The sequence below is a fragment of the Colias croceus genome, chromosome 25 (assembly GCF_905220415.1).
Source record: "Colias croceus chromosome 25, ilColCroc2.1".
In the NCBI taxonomy this organism is placed as follows: domain Eukaryota; kingdom Metazoa; phylum Arthropoda; class Insecta; order Lepidoptera; family Pieridae; genus Colias; species Colias croceus.
The window spans coordinates 6,031,671-6,048,670 of NC_059561.1; the positions used below are offsets into that span (position 1 = coordinate 6,031,671).

The 17,000-nt window shown below is 38.7% G+C and overlaps 1 protein-coding gene across 2 annotated transcripts; it reads left to right on the plus strand.

Moving 5' to 3' along the window:
- Nucleotides 1–7,355: 7,355 nt before the first annotated feature.
- On the plus strand, nt 7,356–16,783 carry LOC123702994 (calcium-independent phospholipase A2-gamma-like). Of its 2 annotated transcripts, XM_045650862.1 has the most exons (11): nt 7,356–7,959; nt 8,460–8,740; nt 10,338–10,475; nt 10,801–10,893; nt 11,168–11,366; nt 11,976–12,059; nt 12,938–13,056; nt 13,742–13,867; nt 14,080–14,148; nt 15,062–15,293; nt 15,671–16,783. In XM_045650862.1, the coding sequence occupies exons 1-11, from the start codon at nt 7,839–7,841 to the stop codon at nt 15,937–15,939; spliced, it is 1,731 nt and encodes a 576-aa protein (XP_045506818.1). In that variant the 5' UTR covers nt 7,356–7,838; the 3' UTR covers nt 15,940–16,783. The 2 variants fall into 2 exon arrangements, with proteins under 2 accessions (XP_045506818.1, XP_045506817.1); XM_045650861.1 differs by lacking the exon at nt 14,080–14,148 and having other exon boundaries at nt 7,357–7,959; nt 13,742–13,936.
- Nucleotides 16,784–17,000: the final 217 nt, after the last annotated feature.

A 17,000-nucleotide genomic window follows, 5' to 3' on the forward strand; every position in this document is an offset into this window, starting at 1 on the left:
CTAATTTATTTACATGGTACTTATTAGCTACATATATTGTAGCATTGTATTTTTTAAACACTAATACTAGGAAAAGCGATGAGTCATGAAAATATACTTACAAATAAATTCTGATTATTTATTTACAAAAACATCATTAATGCGCGGAATATCTAGTGCGAATTTGGCATCCAATCATATTTAATTTATTTTCTAAATAACAAGTTACAAATATTTATGATTCTTCTATGATTTTTTTTTTTTTTTTTTTTTTTAATGGCACCCGTCATCACAGGGTGTTCGCGCCACCTCTGGATTATAGTCCAGAGACATTTTTTGCTTAATTTTTTTTTTTTTTTATACGAATAACATTAAAATACAATAAAAATACAAGATAAACTTTAAAACATAATAAAAAAATACTGGTATAAGTTACTAATAAAATACAATAATTACTTAAAAATTCAGAAAAAACACGGCACAAAAACATTCAACTTAATCCTATATCACAGTAAAGAGCTAAACTAATATCACACACTATTCCTTTGGTTCACTACGACTACAATATTTCTACAATATTGTAGGAACGCATCCCTACACTTGTCCCCCAGGGCGGAAGGCAGATTCTCACCCGTCATCGCCATGCCCAATTTTTGCTCAATAGCATATCTATTTTTTGCAAAAATTGGACACTCGAGTAACAGGTGAGGAACCGTCTCCTCAACTCCAGGCTGACATAGACACGACGGATTATCCTTCAGCTTGAATCTGTTCAAGTAGAAGGCGAATCCGCCGTGACCGGTCAGTACTTGTGTGGTGTGGTGTGTGATGTCTATTTTCCTGACTACCTTGTATGCAGCAGCAGCGCTTGGAAAAAAGAGCTTCGTGACTCCGGCCGTTCCTCCTACATCGTATCTCCTATCCCATTCGCTGATCGTATCCTGTCTCAAAATACGCTTGACGAATGAAACAGGACACAGATCGTAATCCGGTTTCCTCCTCAACCCCAGGGCGGCCTCCTTGGCTAACTCGTCTGCCCGTTCGTTCCCCTTAAGCCCTGCGTGCGCCTTAATCCAAAACAGGGAGACCTCCCGCCTCTGCAATGCAGCTTTTCGGAGGGCCGCCCGTGTTTGCACAGCCAGTGTATGAGGGGAACTCAGGGTAACCGCCTGGAGTGCCGATCTGGAGTCGCTGAGGACACCGACCTTTGCCGCTCCGCTCTTGCAGACTATGTCTACTGCTCTTTTGAGCGCTAGGAGCTCAGCCTGATAGACAGTACAATACGGTGGCAACGCAAGCTTAATGGCCTTTGTCTCGGCCTCACCTTTCCATACGGAAAGGGCGGCTCCAACGCGACCCTCAATCTTGCTGCCGTCCGTATAGACCCTGTGGACGTGGCTGTCAACCACGTCGGCATAGGTGTCCTCATCTACCAAGCCGAACCCCAGCTCTACCTGCTCTGCCGGATGTGGGTCCTCAATCGCGGGTGCCATTCGTTCCACCTCCCTGTCCCTCAACACCGCCGGGTGCGACACACCCCTCTTGATCTCATAAAGCCTCGAAGCTTCGAGTATCCTGAGATCAAGAGGGAGAATCCCAGCCAACAGCATCGCAGAGTTCAGGGAGACAGTCCGATATGCTCTGCAGATCTTCTGGGCAAAACCCCGTTGAACGGTGTTAAGCCTCTTTTGGACCCCCATCTTTTCCGCTGTGGATGCCCACGCTGCTGATGCATACAAGATAGTTGGTTCTATAACTGCGATATATATAGTCCTAACTACTTGGGGGTTAAGCCCCCAACTTACTCTGGCTGCTCTCGCTAATAGCTTGTAGCGGGCGATTGCCTTCTTGCAAACGTTCCCAACATGGTCATTGAATGTCAGGCCGCCGTCAATAATAAGGCCCAGTATCTTAATATTATCGAAATATTGGATGTCCACACTACCCATTGTAAGTCGTGGCTTGTCATATTTTAGTCTTCGTGTCGAGAGCAGGGCACATGTCTTGTGTGGCGCGAATTTCAGCTTATTTCTGACACCCCATTCGTCAATTTTTCCTAATATGCGGTTTGCTTTGACCTCTACTTCTAAACCCGTATCTCCATCAAATACTAACACTATGTCGTCGGCAAACGCCTGACAGAACACTTCCATCTCCTCTAACATCCACAGCAGGGGATCCAACAAGAGGTCCCACAGGAGCGGTCCACCTATGGACCCCTGTACGCACCCCTTGTTGGTCTCCCTACTCACTTCCACACCTGCATACCTTAAATTCACTCCCCTTTCACTCAGGTAGCTGCTGATCACCCGCCTCATGTTCACCGGACACCCAACTTCAGCCAACCGCACCTTTATGGCTGGCCACCAGGCGCTGTCGAAAGCTCCCTCTATGTCCAGCGAAACCACAACAGAAATCTTCTTCTCCTCCCTCTTATTTCTGATATGGCTCACTAGTCTATAGAGGGCATCTTCGGTGCTCCTCTGTGGCATGAAACCATACTGATAGGGGCTTATTTTGGGCAGCAAGTAGAACCTGAGTCGGGCGACCAACATCTTTTCGAAGATTTTGCCGAGAACAGGTAAGAGACCGATCGGTCGATAGGCTTTCGGTACCCGGTATGATTCCCTGCCCGGCTTTCTCAGGACCACCACAGTCGCCCACTTCCACTGTTTGGGGAAGTAGGCGACAGTGAGGCACCTGTTCAACAGCGCAAGGAACCACTCCGGGTTACAATCTACAGCGTGCTGGCAGATGTCAGCCGTGAGGCCGTCCGCCCCGGGGGCTTTCTTGGGATTGAAGGACCTAACGGCTCCCTTCAACTCCTCCATGATGAAAGGAGGATCGTCCGGACCCATCGGCGGTTCGATGTCCAAGGACTCCGCCCGCCGGCGCGTCAGACGATGTTCCTGACTTTCACCACTCTCCAAGTCCATGGGGTAGAAAGTCTCCGCCAACAATTCTGCAGAGCTTCGGGCGTCGAGGGTTTCACCGCCCTTCGTGAGGGGCAGATCCTCCTCTCTCCTACCGGCTCTGTTCAGCACCCTGTAGATGCCCTCCCAGACCCCCTCTCTATCCTGTTTCCGGCAAAACTCCTTCCAGCTCTCACATTGCGCATCTTTCACAGCCTTTTCATACTTCTCCTTTTGTTCAAGATACAATCCAACAACGCGGTTTCTGCGAACAGGAGCTGCGTTTCGAATCCTGCGTCTCCTCATGGCAACTTCCTTTTTCATCTGCGCGAGCTCATCATTCCACCAAGACAAATTGAATTTTTGTGTGTGTTTTTTGGTCGGCATAGTGTCTCTGCATGTCTGTGTGATTGCTTGTGTGTAACTGTCTATTGCCTCGTCTATTTGTTGTGTGCTGTGTATTGTGTCTATGTCGTGTGCAGTCAATTGTCTGTCCGACATCAGCTGAGTCAGTTTCTCATGAAACTGAGTCCAGTTTGCCTTGCGTGTGTTAAATATGCGTGTAGTTCGTACTATGTTCGTGCCTGTGGATTTCTGTTGTCTGATGCCGAATGATATGCCGTTGTGGTCCGAGCTCGTGAGACCCTCCTCTACTCTCCAGTCGCCCACTCGGTTCAGCAGATCGTCGGAGCATGCTGTCACATCCACGTAGCTGGAGTATCTTTTCCCCCCTCTGATGGTATCGAATGTCGGGATGTCCCCGGTGTTGAGTATGTGCATACCCATTGCTTCCAGTACAGCAGACACATCCCTACCTCGCTGGTCCTCCTTGTCGCCACCCCACCACGGGCTCTTTGCATTCGCATCACCTCCCAGGACCATCCTATTGGAACCTAACTTTCTTCCTATCCGCATAAGATTGTCCAGGTAGGGCCCTACTGGCTTATCGGGCTCGAAGTAGAAGGACACTACAATCATCTCCCATGCTTTGGTTCTGAGGGTGGCCACAACAATGTTATTGTTGCTAAGGCGTGCGTGTAGCTCGACGTCCAGTGAGTCGTCGAGTACTACAATACACGCCTTAACTACACCGCCCCCTTCCCCATCGCTCTGGAAGACCCTCACTCCATTGTATGTCCTCACACTCCGTGCCCCACCCACGTAGGGCTCTTGAAGTAACGCTACGCAAGCCTTACGCTTGGTGGCCTCGAGCAATAGCTCCTTAGTGGCGATTTGGCTCCGCTGGAGGTTGGCCTGCAATATTCGGTACTGGAAGTACTCACCTTGGACAACCTCAGCAATACGCTACCGCCGACCTGGCTAGAGCGTCCCACCTCTTTCGTTCCACACATTCACGGTCAAAGGCACTGTGCTTCACGCTACCTTTCTTGGCCTTCGTGCAATTAATGCACTGAGGCGCTTCTCCCCGCAGCCACTTGTCGCATTCAGTCCTCATATGAGGACCGGCGCAGTGGCTGCATCGTACCTGCTCTTCACTACACACGCGCTTTGTGTGCCCATACCCCAGGCAGCGGGAGCACTGCACCAGCGGACTGTGGTCCATCACTTTTACTCTTCCCAACCCTATGTGGGCGTATCTCTCATTCATCCATCTCCTCCATACCTGTGGGCTCGCTCTCACCACCACGTGGTTCTGGAGGGGGTTCCTCGCTCCCATCACATACGCTACTTCAACCTTTCGCTCTTCCCCTTTCAAGCCCTCAAGGATGTCTGCATTCTGGTTCTTTAGCGCAGTGATGAAGTCGCCAGTGTCACACTTCATCACATCCCTGAAGACCAGAAGAGGGCTCTTGTTTTTCACTTCTTCCACAACTAATCCCTCATTCTTTCCCAATCTCTCTTTCACTTTATCTCTTTCTTCTTCGCTCACACAGCCGACGACTACTTTTCTATTTTTAACCTTTCTTACTCTTTCCACTTTTACCCATCCATCTTTTGCGTCCACAGTCTTCCTAATCTTCTCCAATACGTCTTCTCCCGTTTCTTGTTCGTCCTTGGAGGACACCACGACTGAATGTAGGGCCCTTGTTTCGGGGAGACGCTCAGCGACTCCTCTCGAAGCAACGGCCGCATAACTTGCCGTTTTGGCGACAGTCATATTGCTCTCCAACAACGAGCTTAGCCTTTCCATTCTTACTTCACTCTCTTTAATACTTCCGCTCATCTCTTCCATCCTTTTCGTCATTTCTTTCATTCTCTCATTCATGCTTTCTTGTAAATTCGTGTTCCTCACCAGTACGTCGTCAAATATCGTAGGACTTGCGTTGGACGGCTGGGGGGGATGTAAAGAGTCCCTCCCCTGTCCTCCAGCGCTCCTAGCCCTAGCACTAGTGAGTTCTGCATCCAACTCTTTAATTATTTGATAGAGCCTGTCTACCGCTACGATGAGTCCCTCTTTCCTTTCTACTTTCATATTTCGGGAGTCCCTTATGTGATTTTTAGCTTTTTGTAGACAAGCTTTACCCTCAATCAACTTGGTGCTTTTTATAGCGGTCGTTGCAGATGGGCTTCCCTCCTTGTCCTCAGCTTGCCTCTTACTGATTTTCTTTTTCAGAGCTGGTGGCGCTCGGGTGGGGGGTGAAACGATAGAATTCAGAGCCTCCAGTTTGTCAATGCTTTTCCGCACTACGGATGCCTTAGGTCTTGTCGTAGTCGTTGTCTCGTCATTCGTGTCGTTTATACGTTTTTGGGGTGTGTGGAACATCGTTATGAGTTGAGTCAGAACTTATAATAATAAAAATGTTAAAGAAATAAAATAAAGTTATATTACTAATAATATAGATTGTCAATATTATGTAATTGTCAAAACACTAATCTAAACAATTGCTCCAATAGGGAGACAGTTGTATAAAATTATAATCTCAATAAAGTAAAAAGTCAAAGATAAAGTCATAAAATAATTATAATACTTACAATAATAATTATTTCTAAAGGGTCAAACAAGTAAAATGTATATATAACACTAATCTAAACAATTGCTCCAATAGGGAGTCAGTTGTGTAAAATAATAATATACTAATTATTTCTCAAAAAAGTAAAAGTCAAAGATAAGGAGTCATAAAATAATTATAATATGCACTTACAATAGTTATTTCTAAACAGTCAAACAAGTAACCTAACAGTTGCCCCAATAGGGAAAAACTGACCTAACCTAATAAAATATAAAAAATAATAATAATAAATACTTTGTGGTGTGTTTATAATATATATACTTACATATATAAATAGGCACAGATATATAGGGGATATTCCTATGCTCTCCGATTTACAATTACACTTATAACAATTAAACAGTAGCTCCAATAGGGGCTACTGCAGATCTGTAAAACAAATTATTGCTTAAAATAAATGTACAATCCCCTTACATTGCGGTCTTCCGATCCTATTTTGAATGCTGCGGTTGCGGCGGTGTCTTCTAAAATAATATATTATTAGGGTGATTTTTATTAAAATTCACATATATTTCAAGTTCGTGTCGATTTGTACACTATATTCTTTGTTGTTTGATCGATGTTTTATAGTATAGCAGGTATCCTCTGTTTACGCAAATGAAGTAGCGGCAGTCGGGCGAGACAGCAATTATTATAGCCACTGTCCTTATCGCGCATAGGTGAAATATGGGTGGCGGGGCGATCTCTCCACACGGTCAGATATTCACGATTTGTGACGTCTTCGCGCAACTTTGACCACAAGTTTCACTGACTTAAGTTTTATATTTGCGTACGTGAGCCTTTGATCGTTAATTTTATCAAGTACACGACCGCTTGCGAGCACTGCGTGAACGGAACTATTCTTCTATGATTGTCACTGCCTTCCTTACTCCTTAACGGCTGAATCGGTTTTAATAATATTTTTGTTTGTGTTCAGTTCAAGAAAAGATAAGTAAATATATTACGGCGGAGTCGTTGCGAAATGCTAGTATAAGCGTAGAATTACTTATAGAATAGCGTGTGATAAGCCTTATTTTCTTGAATGTAAACATTATTAAAGGTATAGATTTATTGTAAGAAAATGATATTGTGATCCATGGCAGATATTCCAGTATCCACAGTAGCAGTAATCCGATTCGTATTATAAGCTATCGAATTATAGTGCAAAATGAAAGTCTTAAATTACATACAATACATAGTTACTTAAATAACTTTAATTTTTTATTTCCTGATAAGAGTATATTATTAGGTACAGATAAATAAAGGCAAATAGTCTAGACTAGCCGTTATGTATGAATTCATATTATTGATGATTCAAATTCTAATTGTGCCAGAACCAAACAAATATTTTGAGTGATTTCGCCGCGTGGGAATTTGGAACAGTGGCCAGATGATCATACGATGTTTGTTTACATCTGAAAGTCTGCAACGTTATCATTGAGCCAATACAGAGGTGTGGCGAACGCTCCGTCACACTTTATTTACCTACGATCTAATCGCACACAAACATGTTTTGCTTAACGCATAAAACTAGTGTTATTGTTAACGTTTGATCAGTACATAACTGGTTCTTGAAGTACAAACTACTGAATTTACGAATTTATTATAAAACGTGCTTGAAATAGTAGATTATCATAAAGCGGAAGTGATTGTACGGTTCTAAAACTGTGTTTGTTTTGATTCGCTAGTGTTGGTAGCACTGATCGTCCGATTTTACGTCAGTACTCGAACTGTCATCGATCTAATAATACAAGCGATTTTAAATTATTTGCCAAGGTTTAACATAATATCTAGTGTATAGAAAACTATTGTACAGTGCAGTTACTTCAGCAGTGTTATCTAGAAGCTCGAGAAGTTTCTGAAATAAATACTTTTATAAATAAAACTAAGTGCGTACGTGAGAGCAGACTCGAGTGATAAGTTCGGAGAATTTAATACCTAGTGTTTTTATTTAAGTTATTACTTGAGTGTTCTTTGGGTGTTGAAAATAGTAATCATGTCGTCGTTGGGTGGTCAGTGGCGTGCAATTAGGCATTATTTGTCTATGACGAGCTTGAATACAGAAGTCGAAAAGCTGGTGCAAAGAATAAAACCCGCTACACCAGAACAATGGGAAAGTAAGTGTTTTAACAAATCATATTATGTACATTTTCTTCGCTAAAGAAGCAGTTTGTTTTGAATGTGACCTAATTTGCTTAAGGCTATTGACACAATTATGGGTGAATAAACTTGTGATTCTAATTTTAGATGTTACATTGTAAGACAAAAATGATAAACAAGCTAGATTGAATTAGATCGTTTCATTTATCAAACTTAAACTATTTTATTTTCATAAATATATCAATAAAATCATATTGGATTAATAACTCAGCCCCCGGAATCACAGACACAATAGAAAATCTATTGTGTCGTGGTCTCATTGGGCCGCTCGGTGGTCAATGGGTTAAAGATTAGGTTATTTATTAAATAAAAAATATTTATTGTTATTAAGCAAGTAAAAATAAAGTTTAAGGCACCAAATATTACACATAAAGTAGAAATAATAATTTTCTACAAAATAAACAAAGTTAAAAATTAATTAATTTCTAAAAAAATTAAACTTAATTTTGTTTCACAGATCTCATAAAGAAATTCGAAAAGGCAGTATCTAGCCGTCTATCACAAGTCGAACCGAAAACAAAAGCAATTGAACATACAGTACAAGCAACAACTGTGGAAGAAACAGAAAAAGTCTCTAAAGAAAAGATTCCAAATGAGAAAGATGCGCTCACAGTGGGTTCGGAGGCTAAAGAAATAACATTTGAAGGTCTCTGGGAAGGATTGAAACTGAAAAAGGACCTGCATTTAGGCAAAATGTCCGAACCTAGCTGGAAGTCTAATAAGCCGTTGGTTACTAAGGTAATATTGAAACTTAAACTTTTATTTATTCAACTAGACTTTGTTAACAAGCTCTTTCGAATCAACAAGTGTCAAAATATAGAAAAATAATAGCTTATTTATATGTAGCATTTAATAAGACTAGTGGTTTGTCCTGGCTTTATGTGTGGTACATAATATAGAACCTATAATACGTAGAGATTGCGTACAATGTATCTAAACAAGGATGAAATAAATTTTAAAATTGGTCCAGTAGTTCACAGGAAGTTGAACATGCAAGTTCAAACAAACTCATCAGATTTATATTATTAGTATAGATGTTTGGAATGTTCTAGTGACTGTAATATACTTAAGCTTTATTATACATAATAAAACCAGAAATAATACTGTGTACTATTCAGTAGGTTATAATTATTATCCTGACAATTGATAAGGCATTTTTAAGATAGCAAAAACATTAGATCTCTCAGTCCCATTAAATTGATAAAGTGAGAATGATCACAATGACTTTTCATATTATGTTATTGCAATAATAAGTAAAATAACTGATAAAAAAATATGAATACATTAAAATCCTATCTCTTGCAAAATGATAACAATGTTTAATATAGAAAGAAGTTAATTTTAAACAAATTCACATTTATTACTTTAATACTACTTGTAATGTTTTTCTTTGAATTATTGATATTGTTTCACCTGATTAAATAAAGTAAATATAATAAATCAGGCACTTTGTTAATATGTAAATGGTTATATTGTGGACTTTATTTTGCTCTTAAAATTATATTCTCACTTAGAAAATTTATTTCAAATTTTACCGAATTTGTATTAAACTCTAGGGGCTTATGTAAATCCGGCTTGAAGGACCAAAATAAGTCTTATTTTCATGCTTTTTAAATTTAGGAAAAGGATATATACTATCTACTGTTATGTCTTTTAAGAAAATTATTAATGCTCATAAAATTATGACAAATAAAAATTATGCCCATTTCTTATATATGCAGTCATATTTCGAGACGCAACTGTTATAAAAGATTCTGATAAAGTAAAGAGATGATGATAATGTTATCTATATTGACATATACATATCTTATTATATCAATAAAATACCAAATCACTAAATGATTCAAAACGCATGCAAACTCGTGATAAACATTGTTTATGCTTTGTGGAATAGGCGTGATATTAATGTGGTTAAAAATACGATTGACCTCCATTATCTTAGTGATAATGGTGTGATTTGTTGTTGTTTTGAAGTATGTTTTGTATAGGATTTAAAACAATGATTAGGAATTAGGTTTATGGGTGGCTGATTTGCGTATTGATAAGAGTTTACGTCGTGATGATTTATTAGATTTAGATAAATAGATGTTTAATCTCAAATGATTACAGGATAATTTTACTTACGATAGTGGAGGCATCTTTTAAGATAAAATGTTAGAATATCTTATGTGTACTCTATAATATTTGCTGTTTTGATTCAAATAATTATTCTTTCTATTTCTAAAATCCGAATCGACAATTATGCCTATAAATCCCTAGACTATATAGAAGATCCTTCATTAAAATTACACCTGGTTGACCAATAATGATAATAAATATTTTGTTTATTTTTCAGACCTCCATCCATTCCCGCACAGCGTACGTTATATCAGCGATAGTGACAGCAGAGAATCCAGAATGCCTGCTCAAAAGGACAGAGCATTTTATCGAACATTTACAGCAATATCCCGAAGCGAGAGATTATGCCATCAAGGTAATTTCATAATCAATTAAAATCTTATATATAAAAATGAATCGCAAAATGTGTTGGTAAGCGCATAACTCGAGAACGGCTGAACCGATTTCGATAATTCTTTTTTTTATTATATTCCTTGAAGTACGAGGATGGTTCTTATGTAGAGAAAACGTAAACATGTACCACGGGCGAAGCCGGGGCGGACCGCTAGTTTCATATAATTATGGTCATTTCCATAACATGAGCTCTGCTTCTCTTCAAATATGCCATATGCCTACATTGTGTTGTAATAAAATGTATCTCAAATATTTTATTCTAATGTCAAATGTTCGGTTTTTAACAGGAAGGTGCCGTTCGTGCCTTATTAAGGGTTCAACACAAAATTAAATCGGATGATAAGCCAGTCACTATTGAAGTTAAAGGCATTGTAAATGAGGTAAGTTTATTCTAGAAACTGTTGCATACATTTTTGCTAGAATCCGGCTCGAAAGACCTATTTCGGAAAAATACGAAATCTATTTTAAAAGCTTACTATAAAAGAATTAGGACTATTTTCACGACTTGCTGATAAAGTCAAGGATAGACTATCAATTTGTCATTTCAACTGACTGACAAGTCACTCTTACTAATTCCAGAAGTTTGAATTGAAGAAGTTTGAAATCCCGCAAAAAGTCTATTGTTAAAATGTATATTTGTATCTTACTTTTCAGGCTTTAGCATTAATGGGTTACACTGGCCCCACGAAAAGCAGGGGACCGAATATCCTATCAATAGATGGCGGTGGAATCCGCGGTATTATAGCTATCGAGATTTTGAGACATTTGGAAAACTTGACGGGGAAGAAAGTGCACGAAATCTTCGATTATATTATTGGTGTCAGCACTGGGGCTATTATTGCTGCTGTTATAGGTAATATTACGATTAATAATACACATATAAAAAATTCGTAAGTGAAATAGCTGCTATTATCCATACTAATATTATAAATGCGAAAGTAACTCTGTCTGTCTGTCTGTCTGTTACTCAATCACGCCTAAACTACTGAACCAATTTGCATGAAATTTGGTATGGAGATATTTTGATACCCGAGAAAGGACATAGGCTACCTTTTATTGCGAAATATGTACCACGGGCGAAGCCGGGGCGGACCACTAGTACAATATAAGTTAATAAAATTGACAGCAAAACATTTTATATGGAAGACTAGCTTTCCGCCGGCGGCTCCGCCCGCGGTTTGAAAGAAAAACTCGCATACTTCCCGTTCCCGTGGAATTTCCGGGATAAAACCTATCCTATATTACTCGTGGATAATGTAGCTTTCGAATGGTGAATGAATTTTTAAAATCGGTCCAGTAGTTTATGAGCCTATTCATTACAATCAAACAAACAAACAACGTTTTCCTCTTTATAATATTAGTGTAGATAAACTACCTGAAAACCACGCATACAATAAAATGCTTAGTATTAAATATTCCTTATTCATTAACAATCATATAAAATTGTTTCTATATATTTCAGCGAGCGGCAATAACTTGGAGACAGCGAATCAAATGTATCTTACGTTGTCAAAGCAAATGTTTGGAAATACTTCTCTCATTGGAGGTAAGAACATAAGCATTCAAACTCAAACTCAAACATTTATTTATTCAATTAGACTCCTTCGAGAAGCACTTTTGAAACGTCAATACATATTTTTAACATTTACCACCGATTCGGAAAGCAGTATCTATGGAGAAGAATAGGCAAGAAACTCCATAGTTGCTCTTTTAAATCATTTCAGTATTACAATTTAATTTTATAAAATATGTAACTGTATATTATCAAAATATGCCAAAGAACTGTCCTGTGGTTTTTACGCGACAAAAAATTCTATCATATTTGGTTATTTGAAAGCAAAAAACGTTCTATTTTCAATTTCATCCGGCTTGAAGGACCAAAATCAAAGATTCATGGTAAATCAATAGCAGATTGAGAGCAGTGGTGGCTGAGAGCAGTGGTGGCTCAGTGGTGAGACCTCGGACTTCGAATCGATAAGTCCGTGGTTCGAGACCAGGCGAGCGCGCAGGAAATAAATTGATTTTTCAATTTATCTGCGCATGTTGTAACATCACCACTGCTCGAACGGTGAAGGAAAACATCGTGAGGAAACCGACATGTCGAAGAATTAAAAAGTTCGACGACATGTGTCATCCGCCAACCCGCACTTGGCCAGCGTGGTGGATTATGGCCTGTACCCTCATAGGAGGCCCGTGTCCCAGCAGTGGGAACGTATATGGGCTGATGATGATGATGAATAGCAGATAATAATACAAAGTGATTATACGTAAAATACATAATATTTACTTAAATTTTAATTTGTTTAAATTCAGTTATGATTTTTATCCGGCTCGAAGGACCAAAAAATATTTTACCCTTTCCTACCTTAAAATTTTGCATAAATAGGTATTTTTACTTAAAATAAATACCAAATTTATTTACAGGTACGTCTAGACTGGTATGGAATCATTCGTACTATGACACAGACGCATGGGAGAAAATGTTGAGGGATAATCTCAAGGATTGTACACTTACAGAGTGCAATCGATACAATGCGCCTAAAGTAAGTGGACTTTGTTTCTTTAGTAATAATAAGAAAATATTACATGAAATTGTACCATACAGAACTATAATCACAGTCATGTTCAAATATGTCCGATTTAAAACTCTGCCTACGCGTCTATTTGGCAGAGTTTTCTTATGATAGAAACAATAATCTTTGAACAATACTGCAAGGAGAGAAGACGTATATACATACGTCTAAGCATACGCTTATGAAATGTGAATCGGGTATTTTTTGACGACCTATATGATTGTGTAGTTCTTTATGATCTCTTCAATAACCAGAATACTTATTTTTCCAATTATGTATCTTCATTTCGATGTTAGAAGTATCATGCATAATAAAATTCCGCTTCCAAATCACTTACATTCTTGACTTCCTTCTTTATTATCATCAAATATCCAAAACTAACCTGGTGGTTGTTACTGGAACAAATTACTGAACTCCGGTTCCAAACTTAGTAGTGACCTGCGAAGTGAATTATCACGTCCAAACTTGTGTCTATACTTGACTTTTTTTCTTCTTCGAAAACTTAACAAAAAACATTACTAGACTTCTTATTTGCCTCTTTATCTCTCACTAAACGTCGATAGTATCTTGCGTAGTGAACATACTTATTTCCCCTTACAAAAAAAAAAATCATTAAAAACTACCATAAATACTTATCTCTCCAATTATCTCCTAGATGTCGGTAGTATCCTGCGTAGTAAACTCCGGTTCGAAACTTGCGCCGTTCCTATTCCGTTCCTACGAATGTGGGTTCCGTGTACGCTCCGTGTTCCCGGGCACAAGTCGGGCTGCGTTGTGGCAGGCGGTGCGAGCATCAGCCGCTGCCCCTACGTACTTCACTGAGTTCAACTTGCAAGGCCTGTTGCATCAGGTATATTGATACTACACACTTAAACTGACACTGCACACTGTATATTAACACTTCATCCTAAATAATGACACTAAACACTATATACTGACACTGCATCCTGTATAATAACACTGCACACTATATATCCTGCCGCGCTGTGGCAGGCGGTGCTAGCATCAGCTGCTGCCCCTACGTACTTCACTGAGTTCAACTTGCAAGGCCTGTTGCATCAGGTATATTGTACTACACACTTAAACTGACACTGCACACTGTATATTAACACTTCATCCTAAATAATGACACTAAACACTATATACTGACACTGCATCCTGTATAATAACACTGCACACTATATATCCTGCCGCGCTGTGGCAGGCGGTGCGAGCATCAGCCTCTGCCCCTACGTACTTCACTGAGTTCAACTTGCAAGGCTTGTTGCATCAGGTATATTGATATTACGCATTTTAAACTGACACTGCACACTTTACACTGACACTTCACACTTTACACTGACACTTCACACTTTACACTGACACTTCACCTTGTATATTGGCACTGCGCACTTTTTGAAGTTCTACTTCTTTTGGCGCGATGGATAAAAATGGTGAGAGTGAATGTTTACGATGCGCGCGCACACCGACACCTAAATTTAACAGCATGAAGTTAGTTCTAGGTGGTATGAAAATTGATAACTATGTTCAAGTTGTATATTCTAGTATTTTTTTCCATACGCCTTTGAAGTATAACTTCTAACGCGTGTACATAACTACACACACTCTTTCTTTTTCACTGACACTGCACACTGTATGCTAACACTGAACACTTTACACTGATATTTCATCCTGTATATTGACACTGCACACTATATTTGATACTGCATCCTGTGTATTGCCACTGCGCACTTTTCACTGATACTGCACCCTGTATATTGACACTAAACACTATACTGACACTACACACTATATATCGAGGTTGCATCCTGTATTTATGCGAATTTTATCAAAATCCATCCAGACTATCATTAAAACAAAGAGGAAACACGAACACAATTTTAATCTAATAAATTAATTTGAATTTGAATCTACTGATGTAACTAATAAATGTTTCTCTGTTTTTCACATTTTCATAAAAACTTTATTTCATCAGGACGGTGGTATAATGGTGAACAATCCAACCGCGGTCGGTTTACACGAAGCGAAACTACTCTTCGGTGCGAACTCACTCAAAAACGCAACAGTTATTTCGGTGGGAACAGGACAAGCTCTGAACAAACATTTAGACTATCAACTGTTAAGTAAAGGATTGGCGAAAGACGCTACGGGTACCAGTTGGAAGGATAAATTTAATAAGATTCTGGATTCTGCAACGGATACTGAAGGTATAAATTACATGTTATTTAACTAATTTTGTGGAAAGTTTTATCAGAATTCGTTCAGTTGTATTCAATGTTGATAGATTTATTAGTTTAATGTTTAGATTATATTTATGTAAAACTAAGATAAAGTTAGGTCTTAAATAGTTCTTGTGTTTGTTGATAGAACTCATTTTTTTAATTGAATAATATTAAAGGCTAATTGTCCAAAACCTTTACTTTGTATATGATGACACTTTTATAACACTACTTTTTACACTTTTTTCTCTCACGCGTCCTACTATAAAATACAGATTTTTTACGCGCGAATAACGTGCGTAGGTCGTGCGAAGGTTTAAAAAAGGCAGTAGGCAAAAAGTAATTCTAACAATCTTCCTTTCCAGGTGTGCATCTGGCATTAAACGATTTACTTCCACCGGGCAGTTATTACCGTTTCAACCCGCCCTTACATGAAGAATGCGCTATGGATGAAATAAACCCCGAAAAACTAAAAAACATGACAACAGACACATACGCATACATGCGAAGGAATCAACACAAATTCGAACAAGCGGCAGCCATGTTGGTTCGAAAAAGGACAATGGCGCAGAAAATTCTAGACTTTGTTGAACACAGGAGCCAAATTATGGGCATAATTCCTGCGAATTATTGACAATTAGAAGATCAGCAAGATGCCACTTGCTGATTGGTCGATTTTGCAGCTCATTATACTGTGTAGTTGCTCAGTATACTGTGTAGTTGCGCAGTATACTGTATAGTTGAACGATATACTGTGTATTTGCTCAGTATACTATGTAGTTGCGCAGTATGCTGTGTAGTTATACAGTGTCTAAAATTGTGGACTTATCCAAATAATGTCTGAGTACATTATGAAGTGATTTTGTGGGAATAAAGATTGACATTTTATGAAGAATAAGTGTTTCAAGAATTTCGATAGATTAAATCTTTTGATTCGATTCGCATACATTCTATGCACGAGCCATTTAGTTGGTTGATTTATAAAAAATATGTGTAGTAATATGGACAGAAAAATTGAGAAGTCAAGGCCATAATACATATAAAGTAATATATAGATTTAATCAAAGAAAAATATTCTTTTCTTCTGTGCAGTTGAATGTTTAAAAAATAATGTATTTGCGGGTTTATCGCTTTTTAGATAGTTTTAAAGCTATTTAATATGCTGAGAACTTAAATATTACAAACAGCATTTTCTGAATTACTGCTATTAGTTTAGCGATTTCTCTTCAAGCTTTTCATAAAAATTAACATAATGCTAATTTATCTGTCATTAAAATATTACTTAAATTCAAAATTATTTCTGCTTTTCAATTGGAAATATTCAAAAATAGAACAGTTTTTAAACATTTGAGCTAGTCACTGTTTGAAAATAGAATTTTATGTTGTGTGTTGGAGTATTGATTTAGAAAATGGAATTCTCATTTCATTCCATTATTTAAATTATTCTAGCACATTCCAATTTACATTTTTTTTATTATGACTTAGGCAGGTTGCAGAGTCGGTTGTACCGTCGGTCCTGACGATACGCATCAACAATTGTATGACTATGACACTAATGCGCATGACAATACGCGTCGTATGGTCGGTCTAGCTTTGAACGGTTTTATGAATTTCCATACATATGACAAGCGCGACCGACGTACGCACTGACGGTCGGTCAAGCTCTGCAACCAGCCTTATTAAAGTTATTTAGAA

What these genes read in the sequence shown, in the direction of transcription:
- LOC123702994 (XM_045650862.1), top strand. Translation starts at nt 7,839, where the DNA reads ATGTCGTCGTTGGGTGGTCAGTGGCGTGCAATTAGGCATTATTTGTCT. An exon ending in CGAGAGATTATGCCATCAAG is followed by an intron (nt 10,476 to 10,800) that starts GTAATTTCATAA and finishes GGTTTTTAACAG; the next exon opens with GAAGGTGCCGTTCGTGCCTT. An exon ending in TTCTGCAACGGATACTGAAG is followed by an intron (nt 15,294 to 15,670) that starts GTATAAATTACA and finishes CTTCCTTTCCAG; the next exon opens with GTGTGCATCTGGCATTAAAC.